Source organism: Ostrea edulis, chromosome 3 (genome assembly GCF_947568905.1).
Source record: "Ostrea edulis chromosome 3, xbOstEdul1.1, whole genome shotgun sequence".
Classification (NCBI taxonomy): Eukaryota; Metazoa; Mollusca; class Bivalvia; order Ostreida; family Ostreidae; genus Ostrea; species Ostrea edulis.
In genome coordinates this window covers 73,033,092-73,059,345 of record NC_079166.1, presented here as the reverse complement: position 1 = coordinate 73,059,345, position 26,254 = coordinate 73,033,092, and the positions used below count along the sequence as shown (strand labels likewise).

At 33.7% G+C, this 26,254-nt stretch overlaps 1 protein-coding gene across 9 annotated transcripts in view; it reads right to left on the bottom strand.

Moving 5' to 3' along the window:
- LOC125673478 (uncharacterized) overlaps positions 1-26,254 on the bottom strand; it is a 110,246-nt gene that overhangs the window by 44,110 nt on the left and 39,882 nt on the right. For 8 of the 9 annotated variants that reach the window (XR_008801212.1, XR_008801210.1, XR_008801211.1 and 5 more), the window contains 2 exons: positions 10,144-10,281; positions 641-848 (listed from right to left, as the gene is read on the bottom strand). Coding sequence is in view for 6 of the 9 variants with exons in the window: in XM_048910047.2 (XP_048766004.2) it covers positions 641-848; positions 10,144-10,281 (346 nt within the window). In the remaining 3 variants the exon portion in view is untranslated. Of the gene's footprint in view, positions 1-640; positions 849-10,143; positions 10,282-24,314; positions 24,409-26,254 lie in introns of those variants that run through there. The other variant, XM_056158875.1, reaches the window with a different exon arrangement.

The window sequence follows — 26,254 nt, the reverse complement described above, 5'->3', positions numbered from 1 at the left end:
ATATAATTGCATTTTATATAATTAATTTTTTTATTTATCATTTATTTTTAATAGGTTAATGTATTTGTTGAATGAATTTATTTGGATCGATAGAGTTGTTAAGTTGTTCTTTTCAGGATTCCCGATCTATAAATAGATCTATAAATAGACCATTCAGGGGAATCCCCAACATTCCAATAGAAAGTAGTTTCGGCCATTTATTATTTTATTTTTCGGGGTATACGATATTCATATGATAATTCCACCAATGAAAAGGCGTGTAAACATGTAAAATTAAATGTTAGACGGCACTAAATAAACCGGATCTAACTAGATTGAAAGAAACTGTGTCTTCAAATGATTACAAATGAAAATATATTAACTTCAATAGAAATTGAGCAGAAAACATACAGTGAATGTAAGTATATACTTTTTATACGAGGTGATTAGTAAGAACAATTCAATTTACGGTTTCAGATCTCCGCAACATTTTTATTCAAATTCGCTAATTACTGAGTCTGTAACTATGTGAATAGCATGTATGTTGCAATGACTAATTTTTGGATCTATTTGTAAATCCTTTCAGGAACAGCGACAGTAGACTGATAACTACATGTATGACTATTTTAATGGCAAAAATATATGGATAATCTGTGGTTACCTATGATCTCTGTCGATATTGCACAAACTTCTACCAAACCATGTCCAAATTCATTTAATAGACAATGATAGGATAACTGTGTATCAGAGCAGTTGTGTGGAACATCCCAACATGCCTTCAATCTGACCCGCTCATCCCACGCTTGCTTATCTGTGGCGCACGTGCTTACTCTACCAACGGTCTTCACTGATTCTTCACAGGATATCCTCTAGAAATAAATTGATTTATGACAGAAATTGAGTGTCCTATTCTATTTTGTAATACTTTAAGCCAACTGGATTGTCATTTACCATTATACCGGTATGTGTGGTCAGGTAAATGAAGTCTAACTAAGCAATAATAACTGTATGATAACAAGCACTACATAGAATAGAAATGTAAATCGCCAAAGAATATGAGATCCATCAGTCACAGTACTTACCTAAATTTCACAGCCCTCCACCGAGAATGATGACGTCTCCGTAAGAGAATCAGACTTTAAAAATATACAACCATGCAACCATTTCTTAAATCGGAAGGGGGGGGTCAATACAGGAGTTCAATTCATAACTTAAATTACATCGACCTTGCAGTCTTACCATTCACTAATTTGCCATTACTATAAACAAGAGGCTCATGGACCACATCGCTCACCTGAGCAGCAGTTCCCAGCACTAAACAAGCTTGAGCAAAACTATCACTATACAGAAGCACCTAGGTTCAGAAAAACTGTTTTAAATAAGGACCAATAATTCATTAATTATCAAACTTAATTAAACTTCACTACAGATTTATTAATTATCTTAGCCCTTGTAGACGGGTAAGGTCTTTCATATTAACAAATTTCATCTAAAGATAATTTGTGCCAAGTTTGATTCCCTATACATTCGCATGTAAAACTTTGGTCCCCTATTGTGGCTCCACCCTAACCCCAGGGGTCATGATTTTTCCAACTTGAATCTCCACTTTGTCAAGAAGCTTTCATGAATCTGACTCAGAGGTTCTTGAGAACAAGATGTTTAATTGACCCCACCCTCTTTTTGCATTTTTGCAATTACCCCCCCCCCCCTGAAGGTGACATAGCCCTTCATTTGAACTAACTTGAATCCCCTTCACCCAATAATGCTTTCTGTCCAAATTTGGTTGAAATTGTCCAGATGTTCTAGAGAAGGAGATGAAAATGTGAAAAGTTCACGACGATGACGATGCCAATACACAATGATCAGAAAAGCTGACTTAAGCCTTTGTCTCAGGGGGTGTTGCTAAAACGTGGAACGGAAAGAAAAACGGAAAATCATTAACTTGCCATGAAAAATATTAATAAAGAAAAATAAAATAATCATTCTGAAAAAGACTTGAATTTTCAAATTTTATATCAATGAAGAAAAGCCCTCCCCCCCCCTCTCCCTGAAAACAACATAGTAAACGTTAACGTGGGAGAAAGCAATGGATAAGCGACAACACCTAGAATAGCAGTCAAGAAAGAAAGGACATTAAGAAAAAACTATACAGTAAAAATCAGAGAGAATTAAAACTGCATTACAGAAAGAATATTCCAACAAAGATAAAGAAGTTAAACGAAATGCTAAAGGCAGATAGGAAAGGGCATCTTGAAACACTAGCAGGGAGGCAAAAACAGTAGCTTCCAACGGACATCTTAGTATGATATATAAGATCACAAAACAACTAAGCGGCAAGCAAACACGCACCAATAAACCATGCAAGGCTAAGGATGGTAGAGTTTTAACACCGGAGAAACAGCAGCTTGAAATATGAACGGAGGACTTTAAGGACGTTCTTAACATTGATCATCAGGGTGACATTCCGAATATTGAACAGTTTGGTGAAGGATTAGGCATAAACATTGAAGTATCGAGGGAAGAGATCAGGAAGGCAATATTGAAGTTAAAACAGGAAAGCACCTGAATTGGACTCTATAACACCAGAAATGTTGAAAGTGGACCTTGAAACCAGTACAGAAATCTTTTACAACTTATTTCAGCATATCTGGAAGTATGATACAATACCAAATGACTGGGCAAAAGGACTCATTATAAAACTACCCAAAACAGGAGATTTAAGTGGCTGTAACAACTGGCGGGGTATAACCTTACTATCAGTACCCAGCAAAATCCTGTTAAGAGTCATACTAAATAGAATAGATGATGCAATAGATGATTTGCTAAGGAAAGAGCAGGTGGGGTTTAGATCAGGCAGAGGATGTATTGACCACATTTTTACCATCCGTAACATCATAGATCAAAGTATTGAGTGGCACAATAAACTTATCCTCAACTTTATAGACTTCCGAAAAGCCTTCGATAGCATCAGAAGAGACTGTTTGTGGGCCATCCTAAGAGCATATGGATTACCATCAAAAATAGTTATCTTAATACAAGCTTTCTATAACAACTATGAATGCTGTGTACTACATAACGGTCAACAGTCAGATTGGTTCCCGGTGACATCTGGAGTAAGACAAGGATGCATCATATCTCCTCTCCTATTCATCACTGCAATAGACTGGTGTATGAGAACAACACTAGGATATGAAAATACAGGCATTAGATGGACCATGAACTCCTTCTTCGAGGATTTGGCCTTTGCTGATGACATCTGCCTTCTGTCAAGTACTGTTCACAACATGCAGAACAAAACAACAAAATTAAACGAAGTTACTCGAAGTATAGTACATTAATGAAAAGAAGACCAAAGTAATGACTGTAAACAGTAATACAGCTCAACCAGTCAAGATAGGAAATAACATCATAGAAGAGTTTGAGGATTTCAAATATCTAGGCAGCATGTTAAGTAACACCAATGGGACGGCGAAAGACATCAAAGCCAGAATAAAGAAGGCGAGAAACGCATTTTGCCAACTGCAATCCATATGGAGAAGTGGGTCGATCAGTATGAACACCAAACTGAAAATAAACAACAGTAACATGAAATCTGGGTTACTCTATGGGGCTGAATGCTGAAGAATAATACAAACTGACATTAAAAAACTCTCCTCATTCCATAACACTTGCCTCCGAAAAATCTGTAAAATCTACTGGCCCAAAAATATATCAAATAAAGATCTATATCTTAAGATCAAACAGTGCTGCATGGAAATGGAAATTAAAAGAAGAAGGTGGCGTTGGATTGGGCATGTTCTACGAAGAGGAGAAGATATTGCTGAGATTGCACTGAGATGGATACCTGATGGAAAGAGAAAAAGAGGACGCCCAAAAGAGACATGACGAAGGCTGGTAGAACAGGAGATGAAAGATATAGGGAAGACCTGGGGGGGAAATAGAAAAGAAAGCAAAAAACAGGCAGTTGTAGCGTCATCTGGTTGAGGCCTTATGTGCTGATCGGAACAAAGAGGATAAGTAAGTAAGTAAACGTTAAAACAATTTTTCAACAACTTCCCCTAAACATAGCCTTCTTCAATCGAACTTGCTTTTATTCGTGATTTAGTACTACACCTAGTATAATACATATATGTATTCATGTGCCACATCAAATTTTAAAGCGAAAGAGCCCGGTGTGTATAAAGGATATGGGATGATCAAGTTTATGTGAAAGTTCGTACATTTACTGACATTAGTGTTGAAGCCGAAGAGATACAGTGGGAAAGAAAGATTGAAACAGAACCAATGAAAACTAGGGTGAAGTTTAGACCTATATTATGATAAATTAACAGATATGAAATAGCTAAAAGGCTAACAGGCAATTTATGCTTGAATGGAATTAAAGAGGTTCGCACCTGACATTTGGAGTAATATCAGTTTTTGGGAAGTGTATTTTTGATTTCTACAAAGGAGAATTAGGAAATTAAAAAGAAAAACTGGGGGTTGCAACGCATGTTATTGAGCTACAGTGTTCTAAACATGACCTTTTTGCACTTAAAATTCATTCAATTAAACTTGATTTTTCTGTTAGTGTCAACACAACATACATGTAAGCAACACAGATCAATCATTACATTAGATAGATACATAATCATGTCCTCTAACACTACAGACACAATATTGAACCAGTAAATACTTAGTTGTAGCATCCTACGCAGTTGTACTCAAAAGCTCAGGAGCTAACTTACTTAAAGGGTCGTCTCATTATTAGCCCCTACTTACGAAATCGAAGGGGACTTTAAGTTTGTGCTCCGTCCGTCTGTCTGTCTATTAGTCTAGTTTTCTGCACTTTTTTCTCTGTTATTGCAGATATTTATTTGATATTTAATAAGTTGCTTTGCTTTAACAAATTACAGATCAAATTCGAATTTCCGTCCGTTGATTTTTCACTTAGTTATAGCCCTTGGACTTAGAGAAATAGCATGCGTTATCAATTTACAGACTTTTGTTTGTTGTGCTTGCAGATATTTATTTGATATTTGGTACATTGCTTTGCCATAACAAGTTACAAATCAAATATGAATTTGGTTCCGATCCGTTGATTTTTCACTTAGTAATGGCCCTTGGACTTCGAGAAATAGCATGAATTATCAGTTTTCCAGACCATTTTTTGTGCTTGCAGATACATATATTCATTTGATAATTGGTACATTGCTTTGTCATAACAAGTTACAGATCAAGTTCTACTTTCGTCTCGGTCCGTTGATTTTTCATTAAGTTATGGCCCTTGGACTTCGAAAAATAGCATGAATTGTTAGTTTGCATCCAAGTTTTTTAACATTGTAGATAAGAGTACTACACACATTAAAACTTCTAGCGTAGTAATACAACAATATAGCTAAATTATTCATGATCACCTACATGTCACAATTCATTGACTTGGTTAAAGACCTAAACCTAATTATAAATTTGTCTTTTTTTCCTGGTCTAGTCTCTACTTGAATAGTAGTTGATTTCCAACCATTTCCAACCTATCCTGGTTCCACTATTTCCCCTTTTACCATAACCTATATAATGAACTTTGAATATTGTTGTGGTACAGTAATTTTTGCAACCGGTAAGGGACTATGCATTACCATGCAATACTCTCAGAATGCTTGTTAATCTAAATGTTAAAATACAAGTATTTCGTTAAAAAAATAAACTATTAGAAGTGCGACCTATTTAGGATTGGAGTGCTGCAGTCACAAAGTCTCTGTTACTTAAAAAATAATAACACAAGATGTTTAACTTGCTGACTTAATAAGATCATGAATTGTCGTTGTAATACGCATACCACACTCCCTGTTGTAAGTACACACATAGACTGTACTACATGTATGGGTAAATTTGCAATTAAATGTACTTTAATGACGTTTTGCCCCTGGATATAAAGTACGTGTGTTCTTTCCGTTATCTACTTATAAGTGTCGCTGCTCACTCACACATCTGTCAATGCTGACATTTCCAAATTCTTGTAAAATACTTTGTAAATTCTTATACAGACGTTTAACTTCGCTAAAATCAATTTATGATGCAGATATTTAAGATTATATTGTTTTAACGCTTTACGCTTGTAAACAAATTCCCATGATTTAGATTTTAATCATAATAAAGTATTTTCTTTCGATTTTTGGTGTTATATTAGCTACGTTAATCATTCTAATTCTTAAATTCTGTTCCGTTTTCCGTTCCGTTTAATTTTCCGTTCCATGTTTTAGCAACCCACCGTCTCGGGTGAGTTTTAGGCTTCAAACATTTTTTTTTATTCTTCATAATTAAATACTTATTCTTTTCCTACATCACATCGGTTAAACTTTACACGGATATCATTTGATGCTTCTATCTCTGTATCTTAAAGCCCGGAAATGATTATAAATAGGGATAATCAACCAAACATACAAATGACCTACATTTTGCAGTTGCTTTTCTTACACCGGAAGTTAGGGACATGCTTACCGATACGGTTCTAAGCTTCCGATAAAGTAGTATTAACAAGGTTTATAATAAAGCTTACGGTACCAAAATGTTTATAATGTGCTGAATTTTAACAAGTTACCGGTATATCATATCTCTATAATAAAAAGGTTAACTTTCTTCAATTCAGTGGAAAACCTTTTTTAAAATGTACATTTTGTCAAATTGAAGAGATGGGGAAGGGGGTAGCATTAGTTGATATTTAATTCTATCCAAGTTATGATATAATTCATACCAAGAATTTTAATACGTAATTATGGTAGATAATGACTTTTATGTAACGTGCTGATTGGATATGTTCTATGTAATTATTTTGGATAGGTAAAATAGGGTAAATATATGTTTTGTATACCATGTTAAATTTGTTCCTTTCACGTTTGATTGATTTGGGTATGGACAATTTTTCTGTTTGAGACCCCCCTGGGGAGCGTTCATGTTTTCAGAGAGAAATAACTCGCACTACATGGTCAACAACCTTCGACATTAAAGGGAAAGGTAACCCTAACCACATAGTTGCTTTTATGAATAAAGCATCACTTACTGATATCGTAAATGACAGTCTTTAGCAACAGTAATCCTTGCTTAACAATTAAATCAATATTAATCCATCATGTATTTTTAATTACCCGTCGCTAAGAGAGCGGTCATTGACTTTTAATTTATGACGTCACACCGTCTGTTCCGGTTTAATTCATCAGTAGCACTGTACCTATGACAAGTCACGAACAGTTAAGTTTTGAGCCGTATAGATTTGAGCCCGTTCTTTCGCAAAAAGAGATTGAGAAAAGAAGACGTTCAGTCGAGTCGAAGACCAGGCAAATGGTAAACGTTTCTTCATCAACTTGTCATTACGCAAATGATGGATCCACATTTTACGTAGTTATTTTCTTTTCAAATGGCTTGGTTGGGTCGAGAATTTCTTTAAATATTTTTTTTTTCGCAACTCCCCTTTGCATTAGTGTAATTAACTGCTTGAACGGAAGCCATCAACCTATTTATTCGTAAGATCTACCACATGCACATCTTTGATGATCTTAGAATCTCATCAAAACCGGAACAGACGGTGTAAAGTCAAAATTACGTGTATATTTTTAAATCGTGAATGCAAGCGTGCATAATTTTCCAAACTGCAACTTGGCCAAACCCATCTTTGATGCTTAATAATTTGAAATTATATAATTTACAGCTCTTTATATTATATTATTTAAAAAAAGATGTCTGGCTTGTGGACTTGTATATATCTTTCATTGCATAGGAAACTTCTAGTCATAATGTGTGTAAAAAAAAATTAAATTATGTAAATAATTTGTTAAAATGTTTACAATTTACATGTACATATTTACAGTTCTAGTAGTTTAGAAACTATTTCTATTCCCCGAGATCGAAGATCAGGGGGCATATTGTTTTTGTCCTGTCTGTCATGTCATTCTGCAATTCTGTCTGAAACTTTAACCTTGCTAATAACTATTAAACAGTAAGTGGTAGAGCTTTGATATTTCACATGAGCATTCCTTATGACACGACCTTTCCATGAGTATCAACATGTTTGACCCTGTGACCTTGACCTTGGAGTTTGACCTACTTTTTTGAAAACTTTAACCTTCTTAATAACCTTTGAACTGTAAGTGATAGAGCTTTGATATTTCACAAGAGTATTCCTTATGACAAGACCTTTCCATGGGTATCAACATTTTTGACCCTGTGACTTTGACCTTGGAGTTTGACCTACTTTTTTGAAAACTTTAATCTTGCTAATAACCTTTGAACAGTAAGTGATAAAGCTTTGATATTTCACATGAGTATTTCTTGTGACAAGACCTTTTTGTGGGTACCAACATTGTTTACCGTTTGACCTTGACCTTGGAGTTTGACCTACTTTTTAAAAAAATTAAACCTTGCTAATAACTTTTGAACAGTAAGTGATAGAGCTTTGATGTTTCACATGAGTATTCCTTGTGACAAGACCTTTCCGTTTGTACTAAACCTTTTGACCTTGACATTTGACCTACTTTTAAAAAGATTGACATTGATCATAACCTCTAAATGGTAAATATTGGAGCTTTCATATTGCACTTGAGCATTTCTTGTGACAAGATCTTTCTACTGGTACCAAGATATTTGTCTTTGTGACTTTGGCCATCTTCGGAATTGGCCATTATCGGGGGCATTTTGTGTTTCACAAACACATCTTGTTTTATACAAGTTTGGAGTGTTTACATGTCCATCTCATTAAACCTTTTCTGTGATACTGAAAATAGCGATGGAAATCCAGCATTGCAATTTATTTAACCTTAATCAGGCATGAAAATCTCACATTGCAAAAGCATTATATTCTTTACACAATCATAGTTCACTGCTCTATATCGATGTTATCACTATTCAACAGTAATGCTTTTACAATTGTTAATTGTCCAGATACTGGTATATGCATAATATTCTAAAATGCCTGAATTGACAGCACTTCGATGTCATATTGTTTCACTTGAGAAGACAGTTGTCTGGCTTGTGGACTTGTTTATTTACGTTAGACTGTAACATGTAAATATTTTTCATTGCATAGGAAACTTCTAGCCCAAATGTCTGTCAAAAAATTTGAAATTACTATGTTACCGATTTTGTTACAATGTTTACAATTTACATGTTTTAGAAGTTTAAAAAAATTCCTTTACTAAAGAAAGAATTGGAGCGTTTACATATCCACTTGGTTTTAACCTTTCATGTGTTATTGACAGGTTGTATTGTGCAATTCCAAAGTATGTCATTATCAATTTTATCTTTAACATTTGGTTTCATTATGTTGGTCCATATAAAAATAAGCTATTAAACATACACTGTCATATGTCAACCTATCATATGTTATCTTTCTGTTCTGTTGACATATTAAACTTTGTTCCATACCTTTATCTATATTTCTTTTCATCTACTTTATTATAGCATTCGTGCTTTTTCACAAGAGTTCAGCACCTGATTTAGCTATGAATAGCTGAAGAGCTAAGTGCACAAGTTAAAATGGTGACCCTAACTATAAGATACAAACCAAGAATATTGAGGTTTAATAAGGAAGGAACTATCTCGGCGAAATGATAACCAAGAATATCGAGTTCTGGATCATATTGATTTAAAAAAAAAACTGGCCACAAGACTAGGAGGTCACAATACAAACATTCCTATAGATATTCGTTTTGGCCTCAAAACCATAAAAAAGGAACAGACTTCAAGAAAATTTCGATTTTGAACACTTCTTTTCTTGTATCAAAATCACGAATAGGAAGTTGTACGTAAATCTGCTATTCAAGGCCTATGTCTGATTAAAGTATTTGTATGGAGAGTTTTCATATGAATTGTCATATTAGCATAACTGCACCATTTCTGAAAGTTATGCATTGAATAATTTGACCCCGTCTTTCAGTACTTTCAGGACTTTGATTTTAAACTAGAAGTCTAATTCAGCTACAATGTACGATTAGACTTTGCCAAAATTCACAAATCATACAACTTTATGCAGTTTTTATAGTCATTAACTTGATGAATATGTAATTACCACCTCCATTGAATGAATACGGATCAATTTGCATGTCTAATCTCTGAAAGTCATCAATAAAGTGAAATCTACCTGTGTACAATATACATGTACTTGTGTATGGATTTTATCGCAGAAAAATAATTTACCGCTGCTCTTTTATGTCGTCGTAAAGAATGTATAACACCCGAATTCAGTAACAACAGGACGATAATAAAGATGGTTGACTTCCCCTTATCACTGTTATATGTTTCAGACATGTTGACATCATCAGATAAGCTGGTCATCTGAAAATAAGGAGGAAAGGTACTTGAATATTATACATGTACAATGAGAGACATATTTTGTATTTCATTTACAAGTACGTCCCATTCGAGGATATTTCACTCGTGTAGAGATATCGCCAGAGTTATGAATAGTGTCACAATGTTTTATCATACATAGCGCTCAATGGTCTAGCATATCACGATCTTTAATCGTGCCGATGCCTACTATGACGCGGACATCCGGTGTTTTTAAAGTACATGTAATGTCCGAAATTTCCCTAAAGAGCATACATGAGGAGATGCTGTACTTATGCCAGGATACTTCATCCTCTGGACATCAGGGCATTCAGCATTCTAAAGAGAGACTTAAACAAACTTTTCCTGGTTGTGGATGTCAGCAGACATGAAAACATATGGCTTACATGGGACCTTTCATGGGACACATTTTGTAGGAATAAAAGAGGTGTTTTACAAAATCGTTCTGTTTTAAAGAGTTACCAAACAGGTAGTCCAATGAAAAAAGTCAACCTTGATTTTCTTGGGCCATTACCTCGAACAGAAAATGAACAGAAAATGGAAACGAGTATATACTGATGATAGTAAATAGTTTTACAAAATAGGTGAAGTGTATACCACCCCAATCGCAGACAGCGGAGGTGATCGCTAGGGCTGCAATCAATGTTTTTTCTCGGTTTGGATACCCGTACGAAATATTTACGGATCAAGATAGAAACTTTGTAAGTGTGCTATTCCGTAACCTATGTGAGACCTTGTAGATTCACAAGACTCTTAAAACACATTACAGACCACCAGGCAATGGTCAGGTGGAGAGTTACAACCCTAATGGATGCAGTATGCTGTTATTTTGATGGCCGTCCTAAGAGCTAGGATCATTTCTTGGGTCCTTTGGCAGGAACATTATGTTCTGTTGTGAAAAGACATACCGGGCATATCGCTAATAAGCTAATGCTTGGTAGAGAGGTCAATATTCCAGCAACAATCATGTACCACCATCCCGATGCTCATGCTTACAAAATGGGGAAGGGTGGGGTGGACATAAATCTCTGAATTACAAGATAATTTACAGGAATCGTACGAAATTGCAAGAGATATAACAAAAACTGCGCAAAATACAATGAAGCGGGATTATGATACTCGCAGTTGCATGGTTGCATCAGGAAAGGTAAAGCAAACAGAGAAATCATTGCCGCGAGGAATGAGTGAAGAACAAGGTAAAAGGATGGGGGTATAAGAATTGGTGGTATACTACCAAGAGGTGTCTACGTGATCTACCCCATGATACATATGTACCATATTTGGAAATGCCACGCCAGTTACTCAAAGTCTGCTCAGAATTTTTTTGCTAAATTGCTATACCTTTCTTCTGTGATATGTGGTACTTTCCCTAAAGATCAGACCTTGAAATCCTAAGGTAAGCTGAAAGGGTGGGTGGAAGGTAAGTTGGAACGAGTTGAGTGGGAATTATTTTGGCCTGTGCTTGACGCAGCAAATAATCTTGCTAAGTATCTGAGAGGTGGTATTCCCATTAGATCACAAATTGCGGATGTAAACCGCGGGAAAATCTGCCATTCCGCCTAATTAGTTCACCCGAGCCTTATGGCAATTGAAGAATGGGACAGTGGACGTCAAGTCAAACGTTGAGTACTCATAAAAAGGTAGCCTGTGTACCACAGCCAAATAACGATTCTGGGAAGGTGGAACAAAGGGTACCTGTAGCAGTTGTCGATTGTCATTGGCATCCTGATAGGTTGCCTGCTCCTTTTGTTGACAACATTGGCACTATTCAAGGACAATCGACAACTGTTGTTCTTACTGGGGGATGTATAGTATATGTTTATAAGGAACCATGGAACCAATGGACATGGGGTGTGACTGGGTGGTAGCTAGGGGAACACATCCGAAGGAAGCTTACAAAGCGACAAAATTGTTGGACTATAAGGGAAATTGGGTTGGATTACTTAGTAGAAAGGGGCTATCGCCAGCAGAAATTCATACTGGCAGAGTTTTTCCACAGAGCCGAACTTGCCACAAACCAGGTATTACATCGGGGGGGGGGGGGATAAAGACATTCTTGGGCAGATATCTACCCAAGATTGTATAACCCTTTTGGATGGCTTGGATGTGCCAACGCTAGTACCAATCTGTTTTGCAAGTGGCCCAGAGCAGATCAGTCTCTGTTTGAAGACATGGCGGCCAGTGTACTTTGGAATTGGTGGAAAAGTCTGCAACAAGACCTTTCTTCAGAAAGATAAATGAAAAAATCCTGATTGAAAGTGATGGCCTGTACTTTCCATTTGGGATGAAGTTTCCAATGACGCCTAACCAAATCGGGACCATATACCTAAAGGTGGTGAATATTCTCAGGGGGGGTGGGTGGGGGGGGGGGGTATGCGTGGATAGGCAGCGAACGAGATGATTAACTTCAAAGCTTTCTTTTCACAACAGCTGAAGGGAAAATAAGTATTAATGGATGTATTTTTATGCAAAGGAGACGACGAAGGCATCAGCAACCCTGCGTCGTTTCTTTTGAGATAAAATGTAATATTCATTTTTACTGAACATATGACAATTTAAGATTTTATATTGTAATGTAACACATACGGAAATTCGTACTAGTGGTTGTTTGGGGGAGGACTCCTATAACTCAAAAATAAAATGAGGAGTGTGTTGAATGTTGGTTGTAACTATTTTGTACTAGGGGCGAATGCATACGACACCAAATATATTACGCTATAGTAGTACGCAATTGCCGGTTGATTTTTGTGTGAGATTTGTATGCTGTCAGCTGTGTATGAGTGTGTTTCACTGCCCAACTGTTTTTGTTACACTGTGTACGATATTGGCAATAAACTGGTAAGTTTTATAACACATGTCTTCATCTTATCGGTTTCCTCGATTACCCGCTCATTTAACAGAGTGAAACACTATAATCCTAAAACAGCGGACATTGCATCCGCATCACGTGATATCATCTTTTGTATAGAACGTGCTATTCCAGATAGGTCATTGAGTTCAAACAGATTTCCATAATGGAGAGGCTGTAGTAAACGTTTTGCTAAACTTTTTAAAAATATCATCGCTATGGTGAGCAATTATCGCCATAAGAAATTAGAAAGTTTTTAATGATATACAAACATAGTCTAAATGATTTAATTGTACCTACTTGCGCCCATATGTTTCCAGAACTGTAAAAGTATGGATGGGGCTGAATGCCTATGGGAATTTCATTTAAACAGTGAGGAAACCACAAACTTGTGCGCCGTGATTTTTAGAATCATAAAAGTACAAATATTATGGGAATTCTAACATTAAACAGAAAATTTATATTTATAGATATAATGGGGACCGTTAGCAAATAGTTGTTACACTTTATCCTTTGAGAAAATGTAATAAAGGTATTGGGAAATAGGCCCCGCCTCGGTCGTTACACAGGAGTGAACCTTACAAGCTCGGTCCTCCCTACTGCGCGCGAAGCATAATTCCCAAGACTGAATTTAAATCAATTGCCTATGTATAGAGCTGATATCACACTTGTAGTAGAGCAATTATTTATTATATATCTTGAGGCACATTTCATCAATAAAGAGTCATCACCAGAGATAATCTACAATATGCCGGTTTAAAACAAGAATTTGAAGGGGGAAAATTTACAAGTAACGTGTAATGTACATCTTTTTTCGTAATTTGGAGATAATTATCTTAAAAGTACGCGATCTTCTCTTATAAATATCGAAATAACTACATGAAAGGTGAAGATAACGAACAGTGATCAATCTCATAATTCCTATAAGCAATACCAAATAGGTAGTTGGGCAAACACGGACCCTTAGACACACCAGAGGTGGAATCAGGTACCTAGGAGGAGTAAGCATCCTCTATCGACCGGTCACACCCGCCCTAAGCCCTATATCCTGCATGATCAGGTAAACTCAGTTATTCGTAGTCAAAATCAGTGTGCCAAGATGATCTATAAAGTTGGCTACTAATAACCAGCTACTAGTAACAGGCTACTTAAAAAGAGAAAAGTTGGCTACAAGTAGCCAGTTGCTTGAACCAAGAAAAGTTAGCTACTAGTAGCCAGTTACTAGTAGCCAGCTACTAAAAGTAAGAAAAGTTAGGTACTCGTAGCCAGCTACTACAAAATATAAAAGTTATAATTAGTGATAGCCAGCTACCAGATAAAGGTTAATGAGCTTGAAAATTATTATCTATCAGATTTATTTCTAAAGAGGACGAGGAGTCGTATGAAATTTCATGCTCAATTATCCCCAATTGCATAACGTTGCAATGCAAAATACGAATAAACTTTTTCAACTGAGTGTTTACTTTAAAAATGATACGGATTGAATTCAGACCTTCATTAATTTGATAATACCATCCATTTTGAGATATCTGCTATTTTTACAATTTGATACGAGTGACCCTGAAATTTGAACATTTGTGTGAATACCGTAAGAAACTTTGTGTTTGTATTAGATATCTGACGAATTTACGACTATACATATGGCAAGAAGTGATAGATGGTGTTTTGATACGCCACGAATTTTCAGATATCGCTTTTTAGGAAATCAGTTACTTATACATTTTGATTATCGGTACAATGAAATTTCAAGATATGTGTGAATACCTTAAGGAACTCCGTGTTTATATTGTATATTTCACTAACTTACAACGATACGTATGACGAGTAGTGATATTGCGTATCGTGATATGTCATGAATGTTCAGATATCACGCTTAAGGAAGTCAGCTACTTATACCGTTTGATGGCAGGTAAACTGAAATTTCAAGTTTTTCGCAAATATTTTAAGGCACTCTATGTTTTTAGTAGATATCTCATTAATTCACCAATATTCATGTGAAGAGGAGTGGTATTATATATCTTCATAAGCCATTAATTTTCAGATATCATCATTAAGGAAATCAGCTACTTATACCTTTTGATTCCTGGTAACCTGAAATTTCAAGATTTTCGTAGTTATCTTAAGGTAATTTGTGTTTATATTAGATATCTGACTAAATTACAACTATCAAAATGAAGAGGAGTGATACTAGGTATCTTGATATGCCACCAATTTTCAGATATCACCCATAAGGAAGTCAGCTACATATACCTTTTGATTCTAGGTAGCCTAAACTTTCAGGGTTTTTTTCGCAAATATCTTAAGGAACTCTGTGTTTGTATTAGATATCTCATTAATTTACCATCTTACATATGACAAGGAGTGATATTAAGTATCTTAATATGCCATAAATTTTCAGATATCACGCTTAAGGAAGTCAGATACTTATACCTTTTGATTTCAGGTAACCTGAAATTTCAAGTTTTTCATAAACATCTTAAATAACTCCTTGTTTGTATTAGATATCTGACTAATTTACAACCATCCATGTGAAATGGAGTGGTATTAGGTATCCTGATATGCCATCAATTTTCAGATATCACGTTTAAGAAAGTCAGCTACTTATACCTTTTGATTCCTGGTAATGTGACATTTCAAGTTTTCGTAGATATCTTCAGGAACTGTGTGTTTATATTAGATATCTGACTGATTTGCAACTATCCACATGAAGAGGAGTGATACTAGGTATCTTGATATGCCATACATTTTCAGATATCACCCTTATGGAAGTCAGCTACTTATACCATTTGATTCTAGGTAACCGGAAATTTCAAGTTTTCAATACATATTTAAGAAACTCTGCGTTTGTATTAGATATATCCTAAATTTGCCATCTCACATATGACAAGGAGTGATATCAAGTATCTTAATATGCCCTCAATTTACAGATACCACGCTTAAGGAAGTCAGCTACTTATACTTTTTGATTCTAGGTAACCTGAAATTTGAAGTTTTTCATAAATATCTTAAAGAACTCCTTGTTTGTATTAGATATCTGACTAATTTACAACTATCCATGTGAAGTGGAGTGGTATTGGGTATCTTTATATGCCATCAATTTTCAGATATCACCCTTACGGAAGTTAGCTGCTTGTACCTTTTCATTCAAGGTAACCTGAAATTTCAAGATTTTCGTAGATATCTTAAGGAAATTTTTATTTATATTAGATATCTGACTAACTTACAACTATCAAAGTGAAGAGGAGTGATACTAGGTATCTTGATATGCCATCAATTTTCAGATATCACCGGTAAGGAAGTCAGCTTCATATACCTTTTAATTCCAGGTAGCCTAAAATTTCAGGTTTTTCGCAAATATTTTAAGGAACTCTGTGTTTGAATTAGATATCTCATTAATTTACCATCTCACATATGACAAGGAGTGAGATTAAGTATCTTAATATGGCATCAATTTCAGATAGCACGTTTAAGGAAGTCGGCTACTTACTACTTATACCCTTTTCATTGCAAATAAACTGAAATTTCAAGTTTTTAGAAAATATATTAAGGAACTCTGTGTTTGTTTTAGATATATATGATTTATTTACCAATGCACATGATGGCATATACAAATACCTGATATCACTCCCCTAAATGGTAAATTAATGAGATATCTAATACAAACGCAGAGTTCCTTAAGATATCTACGAAATCTTCAAATTTCATATTACCAGGAATCAAAAGGTATAAGTAGCCGACTTCCTTAAACGTGATATCTGAAAATTTATGGTATATTAAGATACTTAATCTCACTCCTTGTCATATGTGAGCTGGTAAATTAATAAGATATCTAATACAAACGCAGAGTCCCTTAAAATATGTATGGAAAACTTGAAATTTCAGGTTACCTAGAATCAAATGGTATAAGTAGCTGACTTCCATAAGGGTGATATCTAAAATGGATGGCATATCAAGATACCTACTATCACTCCTCTTCATGTGGATAGTTGTAAATCTGCCGGATATCTAATATAAACAAACAGTTCCTTAAAATATCTACGAAATACTTGAAATTTCAGATTACCAGGAATCAAAAGGTATAAGTAACTGACTTCCTTAAGAATGACATCTGAAAATTGATGGCATATCAAGACACCTAATACCACATCTTGTCATATGTGCATTGGTAAATAATCATACATCTAAAACAAACACAGAGTTCCTTAAAATATTCTCTATAAACTTGAAGTTTCAGTTTACTTGCAATGAAAACGGTATAAGTAGATGACTTCCTTAAGCGCAATATCTGAAAATTGATGGCATATCAAGACACCTAATATCACTGCTCTTCACTTGGGTAGTTGTAAATTAGTCAGATATCTAATATAAACACCGAGTCCCTTAAGATATCTACGAAAAACTTGAATTTTGAGAATACTAAGAATCAAAAAGTATAAAAAGGTGACTTCCTTAAGCGTAATATTTCAAAATTGATGGCAAATCAAGATACCTACTATCATTTCTTGTGATATGTGTGATTGTAAATTAATGAGATATCTAACACAAACATAGTTTTCCTAACATATTTGCGAACAACCTGACATTTTAGGCTACCTGGAATCCAAAGGTATAAGTAGCCAACTTCCTTATAGGTGATATTTCAAAATTGATGGCATATCAAAATACCTAATATCACTCCTCTTCACTTTGATAATTGTAAATTAGTCAGATATCTAATACAAACTCAGAGTTCCTTAAAATATTGATAAAAAACTTGTAAATACAACCAAGGAGTTCTTTAAGATATTTATGAAAAACTTCAAATTTCATGTTACCTGCAATCAAAAGGTATAAGTATCTGACTTCCTTAAGCGTGATATCTGAAAATTGATGGCATATTAAGATACCTAATATCACTCCACTTCATATGGCTAGTTGTAAATTAGTCAGATATCTAATACAACCAAGGAGTTCTTTAAGATATTTATGAAAAACTTGAAATTTCAGGTTACCTGGAATCAAAAGGTATATGTAGCTAACTTCCTTAAGCGTGATATCTGAAAATTGATGGCATATTAAGATACCTAATACCACTCAACTTCACATGGATAGTTGTAAATTAGTCAGATATCTAATACAACCAAGGAGTTCTTTAAGATATTTATGAAAAACTTCAAATTTCATGTTACCTGCAATCAAAAGGTATAAGTATCTGACTTCCTTAAGCGTGATATCTGAAAATTGATGGCATATTAAGATACCAAATACCACTCAACTTCACATGGATAGTTGTAAATTAGTCAGATATCTAATACAACCAAGGAGTTCTTTAAGATATTTATGAAAAACTTCAAATTTCATGTTACCTGCAATCAAAAGGTATAAGTATCTGACTTCCTTAAGCGTGATATCTGAAAATTGATGGCATATTAAGATACCTAATATCACTCCACTTCATATGGCTAGTTGTAAATTAGTCAGATATCTAATACAACCAAGGAGTTCTTTAAGATATTTATGAAAAACTTGAAATTTCAGGTTACCTGGAATCAAAAGGTATATGTAGCTAACTTCCTTAAGCGTGATATCTGAAAATTGATGGCATATTAAGATACCTAATACCACTCCACTTCATATGGCTAGTTGTAAATTAGTCAGATATCTAATACAACCAAGGAGTTCTTTAAGATATTTATGAAAAACTTGAAATTTCAGGTTACCTGGAATCAAAAGGTATATGTAGCTAACTTCCTTAAGCGTGATATCTGAAAATTGATGGCATATTAAGATACCTAATACCACTCAACTTCACATGGATAGTTGTAAATTAGTCAGATATCTAATACAACCAAGGAGTTCTTTAAGATATTTATGAAAAACTTCAAATTTCATGTTACCTGCAATCAAAAGGTATAAGTATCTGACTTCCTTAAGCGTGATATCTGAAAATTGATGGCATATTAAGATACCAAATACCACTCAACTTCACATGGATAGTTGTAAATTAGTCAGATATCTAATACAACCAAGGAGTTCTTTAAGATATTTATGAAAAACTTCAAATTTCATGTTACCTGCAATCAAAAGGTATAAGTATCTGACTTCCTTAAGCGTGATATCTGAAAATTGATGGCATATTAAGATACCTAATATCACTCCACTTCATATGGCTAGTTGTAAATTAGTCAGATATCTAATACAACCAAGGAGTTCTTTAAGATATTTATGAAAAACTTGAAATTTCAGGTTACCTGCAATCAAAAGGTATAAGTATCTGACTTCCTTAAGCGTGATATCTGAAAATTGATGGCATATTAAGATACCTAATATCACTCCACTTCATATGGCTAGTTGTAAATTAGTCAGATATCTAATACAACCAAGGAGTTCTTTAAGATATTTATGAAAAACTTGAAATTTCAGGTTACCTGGAATCAAAAGGTATATGTAGCTAACTTCCTTAAGCGTGATATCTGAAAATTGATGGCATATTAAGATACCTAATACCACTCCACTTCATATGGCTAGTTGTAAATTAGTCAGATATCTAATACAACCAAGGAGTTCTTTAAGATATTTATGAAAAACTTGAAATTTCAGGTTACCTGGAATCAAAAGGTATATGTAGCTAACTTCCTTAAGCGTGATATCTGAAAATTGATGGCATATTAAGATACCTAATACCACTCAACTTCACATGGATAGTTGTAAATTAGTCAGATATCTAATACAACCAAGGAGTTCTTTAAGATATTTATGAAAAACTTCAAATTTCATGTTACCTGCAATCAAAAGGTATAAGTATCTGACTTCCTTAAGCGTGATATCTGAAAATTGATGGCATATTAAGATACCAAATACCACTCAACTTCACATGGATAGTTGTAAATTAGTCAGATATCTAATACAACCAAGGAGTTCTTTAAGATATTTATGAAAAACTTCAAATTTCATGTTACCTGCAATCAAAAGGTATAAGTATCTGACTTCCTTAAGCGTGATATCTGAAAATTGATGGCATATTAAGATACCTAATATCACTCCACTTCATATGGCTAGTTGTAAATTAGTCAGATATCTAATACAACCAAGGAGTTCTTTAAGATATTTATGAAAAACTTGAAATTTCAGGTTACCTGGAATCAAAAGGTATATGTAGCTAACTTCCTTAAGCGTGATATCTGAAAATTGATGGCATATTAAGATACATAATATCAATACTTGTCATATGCGAGATGGTAAATTAATGAGATATCTAATACAAACGCAGAGTTCCTTAAGATATCTACAAAAAAGTTGAAATTTCAGGTTACCAGGAATTAAAAAGAATAAGTAACTGACTTCCTTAAGCGTGATATCTGTAAATTGATGGCATATCAAGATACCTAGTATCACTCCTCTTCATGTGGATAGTTGTAAATCAGTCAGATATCTAATATAAATACTTCTGGCTTATTGGAGTTCATAATGCTTATATGCTCCTGCTCCTACTTTCTCCTCCATACCATACAGTACAATAAGGGGCAGTTTCATTCGGAGAACTTCCAATTTGGGGAGCTCAGGGAGACATTTGTATTCCCTAAAAAACACTCTTTAGTTTCAAATAGTGATTGTGGTATTTTTGTTTCTCTTCTATAAATTGTTAATTATATTAAATATCTATTTTGAAAAAAATCATAAAATATATATGTAAAGTTACAATTAAGATTTTTCTTTCTGGTAAAATAGGCATAGTGTATATAGTGTAGATAGAAATAAATCACATAGCAAAGAAAAATTCAAATCGATTTTAGCTCACGTAAGCTGAAAGCTTGAAAGAGCAATTCTGATCACTTTTTGCTGTCATCAGTCCATCTGTTCAACCTTTTCAACTTCTTCTCCAGAACCATAGTGTTAATTTCAGCCTAACTTGCCACCCTTCACAGGGGATATAATCACAAAATAGGGTGGGATCATTTAAAAATCTTCTCAAGAACCACAGGGCCAGAAGAACTGAAATTTACATGCAAGCTTCCTGGAATAGTGTAGATTCAGTTTATTAAAAGCATGACCCCTAGAGATAGGGTGGGGTCACAATAGGGGATCAAAGTTTTACATACAAAGGTATAGGGGAAATCTTTATAAGTCTTCTTCTCAAGAGCCACTGGGCCAGGAAAGCACGAATTTACAAGAAAGCTTCCTGACATAGTGCAGATTCAAGTTTGATAAAACATCATGGCCCCCGGGGGTAGGATTGGGCAAGAATTGGGGATCAAAGTTTTACATACAATATATAGGGAAAATATTATAAAATCTTCTCAAGAACCAATGGAGCAGAAAAGTTTATATTTACATGAAAGCTTCCTGACATAGTGCAGATTCAAGTTTGTTAAAACCATAGCCCCCGGGGGTAGGATGGGGCCAGAATAGGGGGTCAAAATTTCACATACAAATACATGTATACAGGGAAAATCTTTTAAATTTTTTTTACTTACATTTATGTGAAAACTTCCTGACATATTGCAGATTTAAGTTTGTTAAAATTATGCCCCCCCCCCCCCCCCCCGGGAAGGGTGTGGCCACAATAGGGGATCAAAGTTTAACATACAAATATATAGGGAAAATCTTTTTCTTAAGAAATCATCGGGACAACGAAATTTACATTTACATGAAAGCTTCTTGACATAGTGCAGATTCAATTTTGTAATAATCATGGTTACGGGGGTAGGTTGGGGCCACAATAGGGATCAAAGCTTTACATGCAAATATACAAGAACAATCTTTGAATATGGGCCAAGGTAACTCATGTGAGCAATGTGGCCCATGGACCTCTTGTCTTTAATGCTACTGATACTAAATTGAAACAAAATAGATATTTAGAAGGAGTAATTAAGGCAGGCCTTTACCAAAATTGGAAGTAATTTCATGATTCCAGGGGTAGGGACTTTGGTTCCAAAGTGATTATTGTCCTTATCATTTGAAAGACTTCTTTAAGTTTGCTGATACAGTATAAAAAGTCCATGCATAATTAGGAAAAGCAGAAAAGGATGCACCAAAATTGTAAATTTCGCAACCCCATCTTTTTCTTTTTTTTTTTGACTTTAGGACAGGTCCAAATTAGTACATCATGTTGTGTTGATTTACATATATTATATCATACAAAGTCTTTAAGTTGGTACTATAGAGAACCCTCACTGCTACGGCCCTGAGAGTTAAGCATAGATCTAAATTTGTGGTACCTCGCCTACAGCTGGTGAAGTCTCAATATGAGTGAAAAATTCTCGACGAATGTAAAAACAATCAATCAGTATTCATATTTCATACTGGAAAATAAAATTTAGATTGCTTATATTGATCACTGTGAATTTTTTTTCTGTCAGAGATTCATTTTGAGGAAATAGGTGGTGTGCAGTGAACATTCCTAAATGAATTCATCAGTTTACATTAAGGATCTACCTTCAAATCCTGTAATATGGTGTCTGGGATACTCTAAAGTGCATGTCACAGACTAAAGTTTTAAAAAAACTTCCCAGAATTTTAAAGATATTGTTATAACTTTAAAATGTATGTATATATACTGATATTGAATTACATTTTGTAAAATTTCAGCATCTGATTTTATGTATATATAGACATATTGTAAAGATTTTCCACTCTAAAGGTTTAATTTCTTTAATATTTAAGACCAAAAAAACTTTTATGCAGATATAGTGGTGTAACACTGTCTTACTTTCTGATCAATACATATAGATAAGAAAACTATGTATATTTCAATAAATGTGGGAAATTTTCAACCATTCAATTTCCATTTATGAGCAGTAACTTGTACATAGTACACAGTACTTCTTAACCAACTTTAATACTGTATAACTATAACTACCTGCTTGCATGCAATGCAGAGCACAGCTGTAGTAATGATTCACATTAAAAATTTTGCTGATGAATTGCTTTAGTATAAAGAGTAAAATTGGTATGTTAAGTTTTAAATTTATGAAAATGCACATTAGGCTTTTCACAGATATTTCTTAAGATATATAGAAAATATGTATATATTCATGTAATTTGTATAAAACCTGCTAATCTAGCTTCTTCCTAAGTGAGGAGTATGGCACGCCATATTTATATCTATTTCTATAAGGATTTCGTATATAATTTATGAAATGTCTTCTATTTCTGATAAGATATCTAATAAATCTTATAAAGATATCTCAAATAATTTACAGTTTATAAAATATTTAAGATATATATTATAAATTATGACAGATATCTCCTAAGCTTTATAAGATATTTTGTATATCAAATGATATCTTATAATGTTTAACAGATATCTTATAAAAATAGAAGATATCTTAAATTTGTTTTAATGATATCTTATAAAACATAAGATATCTTAAATGTTTTATAAGATTTCTCACAAGCTTTATAAGTTATTTTGCATATCTTATAAGATATCTCATAAACAATTTTTAAAAAAATATCTCATAAACTTTATGATCTATCTTATAATATACATGCAAGATATCTGATATCTTTTATGAGATATCTTATAAAAGTAAATTCATATGATACATTATAAAGTTTACAAAATATCTTATAAAAATTCATTTTTGAGATGTCTTATAAAATTTATAAGATATCTGATTAAGTTTGAGATATCTTAAAAGACATTAGATATATGTTTTATGTATAAGATATCTTAAAAATATATAACATATATTAAGAAAAAATTATATAAAATATATCTTTTATCAGATATCCAATTATAAAGGATATTTTGTAAACTGTAGAAGGTATCTTGTAAGTTTTATAAGATATCTTATAAAATTTATGAGATATCTTTAAAGAGGAATAAATCTAAAATGGCATGCTATAGAAGTGTAGTAATAGCATCTAGCAATAACCTCAATTTCATTTTTTTCTGTGACGTTGACTATTTTCTTATAATGTGATATATTATTTTGTGCAGTTAATATGAGTCGCAGTTATACTGTAAGGGAGGAATCGCACATTTTCTTCACCAATTTTATTTTCAATGCTAATTTCTCTCTCTCTTTTTTTTTTGTAACCAATGCTGAATATAATTTGTTAAAAATCCTTGACAAGTAAAAAAAAAAATTCTTTTGTCCTGTGACTTGCCCACTCTTCAAAATCCTAAATCGGGGAGGGGAAATTTTTCTCCTAAGTACTACCAAAGATCAATTTTTTTTCTTACCTTCGATTTCGTAATTCGGGGAGGATGGGGGTTGACATATATACAAATTCTCCATCAATACATGTTTGCAGTTCTGTCTTTACCCTAACTACCACTATAATGAAAATGGAAGAGAGCCGTCACCACAATTTCTTTATTCGCATATGTTATAAACAATGGAATTATTACCGCCCCCATCCCCACCCCCCCCCCCACCCCCCCCCCGACAGAAGAAAAAAAAGACCCTCCCCCTCATGATACGACAGTAAGACTAAATATCAGGTAAACTACAATCTAGATCTTTAAATGACATTAACTTCCTGAACTTTTCACTATTTCACAATCATCGCCGTATGACAGTACTTTATTGAATTTTCTACGAAATTGCAATGCATTGATGATACATGTATATTATATAGAGAATGACTTTGGCAGATTTATTTCCGGTTTCCTTCACTGCGGAATTTGACCTCACCTCTAACCTTTTAATGGGCCAAAAAATCCACGTGGTGTAAATTTAAATAACAATAACGTTAGTAGGGGTGACAAAGTCGGAATAGAATATAACTCGGTCAATTTAATAATGAGCAGATAATTATCCGCGAAAGTGTTTGATCCTTAAAGAACATAACCTTGGTCTGGAAAAACGATTGCTGCAACCACTGGCAACACAGAATATGCGATACCGGTGAGTGTATGGATTTTTATATTAAATAAGTTATTTACACATGTATATCATCGCATGTTTATAAGCAAATTACAAATAATTAATACATAGGTCTTTAGAAGCGCTAGGTTTTGAATGAAGGATAAATTTCATCCATAGAAAACAAGTTTGTATGAAACAAGTTGATTCATCAAAATTTTGATTATGTAGTAGCCAGTTCTAATGCTATTTTGTTCACAGGAACATTAAATACATTAAATATTGCAGAAATTTATCATTATGTATCATAGTTGATATAGACAAATCATGTTATAAGATTTGATGTAATCTTCCTAATAGATACTTTTACCTACTACTTACTTTTTCTACCGATTTATGCTAATAATTGCTTATACTAAAATATTTTATGTAATCCTTTGGTTTGCTACACAAGTTATTGAAGTAACAGTATAGAGTAATACACTCCATGAAAATTGTGAATACCATTTCCATTGCTCTTTTGAACTTTCGACAAAATGTAAAGAGCACGAAATTAAATAGATATATGTTTTCTCTTTCATTGGAACATGCTTTATTGCAAAACTTTCTATAGCATAAAATAAATAATATATAAAATATGTAATTGCAATCATACATAATCTTTAAACCAATATACAATTAAAATTTACACCCAGCCCGTCGGGCCTACATATATGCCAATTTAAACATAATTAATTTGGTAATAAAGGTACATGAAAAACTATTCAGTTTCAAGAAAAAATAGTGCATGTGTTTTGTATATTAACGTATTTTAAAAAATAATGAATTGTTGAGACTCTGAGAATTATAAACGTTATTTCCTTTGCTTTAATTGTGTAATTCATATTCATTTGTTACCATCAAATTTCACATTTTTTTTTTCTCTGTATAAGCATTTCTCTAGTGAATTAATAGAGAAAATAGTTGCTACTATTGCATTTATTTATTGTATATGTATTGACGTCGTGCACGCTGTTGGTGTCTTGAAAAACGTATTACATAGCATTATAGTAGCATTTACGCTGTTTTATATGAATGAAAACACTTTACTATACGAAAGTTGCATATCATTTTGACGACAATTTTACAATCTATCCATTCGATATCAATACCCGTCATTGAAATGCGAATTATTGAATCTATTAGCTTGGATATTCTAATATTTACGTAAATATAAAATGTACAAAGGTAACGACAGTGTCGCACACACTTTACCAAACTGTTAATAAAACTATTGATACAAACATAAAATTTTGCAAAATAACTAAGATGTCGA